Raw genomic sequence first — 5,000 nt, 5'->3', positions numbered from 1 at the left:
GTGTGTGTGTGTGTGTGTGTGTGTGTGTGTTGCATGCTGACGCTCGCTGAAATGACAGGTGTGTGTGTGTGTGTGTGTGTGTGTGTGTGTGTTGCATGCTGACGCTCGCTGAAATGACAGGTGTGTGTGTGTGTGTGTGTGTGTGTGTGTGTGTGTGTGTGTGTGTGTGTGTGTGTGTGTGTGTGTGTGTGTGTGTGTGTGTGTGTGTGTGTGTGTGTGTGTGTGTGTGTGTGTGTGTGTTGTTAACACAGAATTGCGGTTCCAGTGTCTGGCACATTCCCTGTGTCTGGACAGGGGGGTCCTTCTCATCCCAATGAGTTGGCAGAGTGCCCTCACTGGTGCCTGTCCAGAAATAAATCGGCTTTAACAAGAGTGTGTATCCGTGTGTGTGGGTGTGTGAGAGCGTGTTCCTGTGTAATCCAGGTAATCAGTGGATTGCTTAGTTTTTCACTAAGAGTAAAGGTGAACGCCTCCCAGGACAACATCCATCCTCAAGGGAGTCCTTTCATTGGGGCTTTTCCAGTCCATTCCATTTAATGTATGTGTGTTTGATGTGTGTGTGTGTGTGTGTGTGTCTGTGTGTGTGTATGTGTGTGTGTGTGTGTGTGTGTGTGTGTGTGTGTCTATGTGTGTGTGTGTGTGTGTGTGTGTGTGTGTGTGTGTGTGTGTGTGTGTAATTTCCATTTAATTTGCTTCCATAGCTCCTTTAAGAGAATAGCAACGACCCAAGGTACATTAGATAAGTCAAGACCTGATCCCCCTATAGCAAGGACAAAGGTGACAGTGGCTTGAGAAAACTACTGTGGGGACAGAGGGACAGGACGTGGACGGGGGGGGGAGACAGAGGGACAGGGGGGGGGGACAGAGGGACAGGGGGACGGGGGGGGAGACAGAGGGACAGGGGGGGGAGACAGAGGGACAGAGGGACAGGGGGACGGGGGCGAGACAGAGGGACGGGGGGGGGACGGAGGGGGGGGGGGGGGGGACGGGGGACGGGGAGTGGCTGTGCTGAAGAGGATTCCATTCCCAGTGATGGGGTGGATGTTTGCCCCATGCATCTGTGATTCCCAGTGATGGGGTGGATGTTTGCCCCATTCATCTGTGATTCCCAGTGATGGGGTGGATGTTTGCCCCATGCATCTGTGATTCCCAGTGATGGGGTGGATGTTTGCCCCATGCATCTGTGATCCCAAGTTCATTCTGAGGATGTTTGTTACACTTTTAGTGAAAAACCGCAATCTACTTATTACCTGGACACAGGAACATTACCCACACAGAGATACACACACACACTCTCACACTCACAGATACACACACAGACTCACACACAGAGATACACACACACACTCTCACACACACAGAGATACACACACACTCTCACACACACAGATACACACACACACTCTCACACACACAGATACACACACAGTCTCACACACACAGATACACACACACTCTCACACACACAGATACACACACACACTCTCACACACACAGATACACACACACTCTCTCACACTCACAGATACACACACAGACTCACACACAGAGATACACACACACACCCACTCACAGATACACAAACACACTCTCACACACACAGATACACACACACAGACTCACACACAGAGATACACACACACTCTCACACACACAGAGATACACACACACTCTCACACACACAGATACACACACACTCTCACACACACAGAGATACACACACACTCTCACACACACAGATACACACACACACTCTCACACACAGAGATACACACACACTCTCACACACACACAGATACACACACACTCTCACACATTTTTGGACAGGCAGCAGTCGGGGCACTCTGCCCACCCATGGGGACGAGAGAGAGAGTGGAGTTCTGCCTCATGCACCGGGGGACCCCACGGCCATGTCATGATAGTGGAGCCCAGAGCAGTTTTGGCCCAAATAGTAATCGGCCCAATATAAAGGGTTTGTAATCGTAATCGGCCCAATGTAAAGGGTTTGTAATCGGCCCAATATAAAGGGTTTGTAATCGGCCCAATATAAAGGGTTTGTAATCGGCCCAATATAAAGGGTTTGTAATAGTAATCGGCCCGATATAAAGGGTTTGTAATCGTAATCGGCCCAATATAAAGGGTTTGTAATCGTAATCGGCCCGATATAAAGGGTTTGTAATAGTAATCGGCCCAATATAAAGGGTTTGTAATCGGCCCAATATAAAGGGTTTGTAAAATCATCTATGGTCCCCTCCTCAACAATGTGGACATGATGAAAGTCTGTAAAAGGGCATCGTAGGCTGGCCAGAGTTGTATCCGTCAGCTTCTGAAAGCATCTGGCAGTGACCCTACCTTTGGTTTCCTCCAGCTTGTAAAAGGGTATCTTAGGGTGAGGGTTAGGGTTAGAGTACCTTTGGTTTCTCCAGCTTGTAAAAGGGTTTCTTACGGTGCAAACCCATGACACCGTTACGAGCGACGCGATATTCTAATCCCATGCATTTCAACGGGAGCCAATTCATTGTGACGTAGACCACCGTTTTGGGCGACGCGACCGATAAAAGTTGGAAAAAGTTGAATCCTATGCAAATGAGGAGCGATTTTTCCCGGCAGCGGCCAATCAGATTGTTTGGTGTCGTCTCTGACGGTTTGAAAATGATATTTCCACACGCTACAACACGCCCACTCAAAGCGTTGGAAGCGCATCGCGTCGAGGTCATGGGTTTGCACCGTTAGGGTTAGAGTACCTTTGGTTTTCTCCAGCTTGTTCTCTCGACTGTCACACTTGGCTCTGACCAGCTGTCTCTCCTCCAGGCCTCGTCTGAGCACGCTCAGTCTGAACACATACAGACGGGCGTCCTTCCCTGTCAGAGAGAGGGGGAGAGGGGGAGAGGGGGCAGAAAGATAAATAATAAATGACAAGAAAAGGTGAAAGATGTTTTTGGACAGGTTGTGTGTTTGGACTAGGGGAGGATGACTGAAGTCTGGAGAGGTTGTGCAGCATCTTGGTGCTGATAGTTTGATGACTGTGTGTGTGTGTGTGTGTGTGTGTGTGTGTGTGTGTGTGTGTGCGCGTGCGCGTGCGTGTGTCTGTGTTCGTGTGTGTGTGTTCGTGTGTGTGTGTGTGCGCGTGCGCGTGCGTGTGTCTGTGTGTGTGTTCGTGTGTGTGTGGGTGTCTCTGTGTGTGTGTGTGTGTGTGTGTGTGTGTGTGTGTGTGTGTGTGTGTGTGTGTGTGAGAGAAAATACTAGAAGTGTAAGCACCAGTACACATGAGAAGTGGGGAAGGAGAAGTGATTTCAGGTTAGTGCCACAAAAACACCACAGAGAGAGGAACTCTCACACACACACACACACACACACACATACACACACACACACACACACACACACACCAGAAAGGGGAACATTTACTGTAGTAAACATTAACATTTACTGTAGTCTGGCTATAAAACGCCACAGAGCGAGAGACTCACAAACTCACAGACCACACTCACCTTAATTATTTCATTTGGACATGTATTTCACACACACACACACACACACACACACACACACACACACAGACACACACACACACAGACACACACACACACACACACACACACACACACACACACACACACACACACACACACGTATACACACACACACACACACACCTTTATCTGCTCGTAAGATGAGCAGGTCCTGGGGCTCCAGCACATGGATCTGCTTGACCGCCATGCTCTTGTCAAACACCTGCACTGGGGGCAGCACCGGCGAATCTATCCCACAATGCAACACAGGAAATGACATCACACTCACAGTCACACCATCATTCCGATGTCTGGGGTGGATCAGCAGATAGACAACTACCAGCATTTGGATTTCCATGTATAATGTGGGCTTTTCACATATACAGACACCCAGACTTAGCCCAGGCTTATCGTAACACAGCCAACCTGATGAACAAACTTCACCAACAGACATCTGAGTGTCTACAGATGTGGTATATATGTAAGGGATAATGTATTGTCCGGAGGCGCAGCGGAGGGGGTGTTGTTTTGTCCTGAAGGGATTTATTTTTGGATAATGACCGACGGACAATACATTATCCCGCTTATTATACGGTTACTTGCCAAAAACGATAGAAGACATTCCTCCAAAATACCTCTTTTTAATGATTTAGTTGCCGCTTCGTGATTTCTGCTAAGAAAAATTGTTCTTCAAGCAAATAGAACGTTTAAGTTTCAGGTGTTGCGTGGCAACCCATTACTTGCTGACTTCAAATTACAATGAGTCTGTTACGTTAAATGACCGGACTACTGGCGGAATGATATGAAAGATGTGAATTAAAAGCACAAAACCCGTTGCCAATGACAGCGGTCAATATCTTTTCGCAGCGGTGAATATCAGGAAATATTCACCGGCGAATGTTGGGATGGCCCATTCAAATCAACGGAACTTTTTGGAACATTCTGAAGAGCCGTATAATAAATAATAATAATAATAATAATACTTTAAACTTATGTAGCGCTTTTCAAGGTACCCAAAGACGCTTTACATAGGGCAAAGACAAACAAACAATATATATATATATATATATATAACAGGCTAATTAAGCATTCTTTATGAGCATAGCTTCATGAGGGGAGGAACGGAGGCTGTGCTCACCGCTGTTGGAGAACAGAGGATCCGGAGCTGAAAACAAAACAACAGACACAGAGGTCAGAGGTCAACCTATTGTGATGTCACATATGAAGACAGGAACTAAAGTCATGTAGGACACTCCACATATGAAGACAGGAAATAAAGTCATGTAGGACACTCCACATATAAGTGGATAAGTTACATAAGTTCTTTGCTTCCCATAAATGGAACACTGTTCAAGTGGAGTTGAAATTAACCAAGTATTTGTCTGTCAACCAATTTAAGAGCCTTTTAGATAATAAGGATGTGCCTCAATGCTGTTGTTTTAAATGATTCTCTGATTTAATTTTTTGACTTTATTTATTATTTTATTT

General features: G+C 46.7%; 1 protein-coding gene across 1 annotated transcript in view; it reads right to left on the bottom strand.

Moving 5' to 3' along the window:
* The window catches only part of garnl3 (GTPase activating Rap/RanGAP domain like 3), a 130,970-nt gene that overhangs the window by 36,144 nt on the left and 89,826 nt on the right, over positions 1–5,000 (bottom strand). The window contains exons 14-16 of the mRNA XM_042709461.1: positions 4,651–4,677; positions 3,657–3,761; positions 2,745–2,861 (exon numbers count right to left, since the gene is read on the bottom strand). Coding sequence (XP_042565395.1) covers positions 2,745–2,861; positions 3,657–3,761; positions 4,651–4,677 — 249 coding nt within the window. The remainder of the gene's footprint in view (positions 1–2,744; positions 2,862–3,656; positions 3,762–4,650; positions 4,678–5,000) is intronic.

This window comes from Clupea harengus, chromosome 12 (assembly GCF_900700415.2).
Source record: "Clupea harengus chromosome 12, Ch_v2.0.2, whole genome shotgun sequence".
NCBI classification, from domain to species: Eukaryota; Metazoa; Chordata; class Actinopteri; order Clupeiformes; family Clupeidae; genus Clupea; species Clupea harengus.
This window is presented reverse-complemented; position numbering and strand designations above follow the sequence as displayed.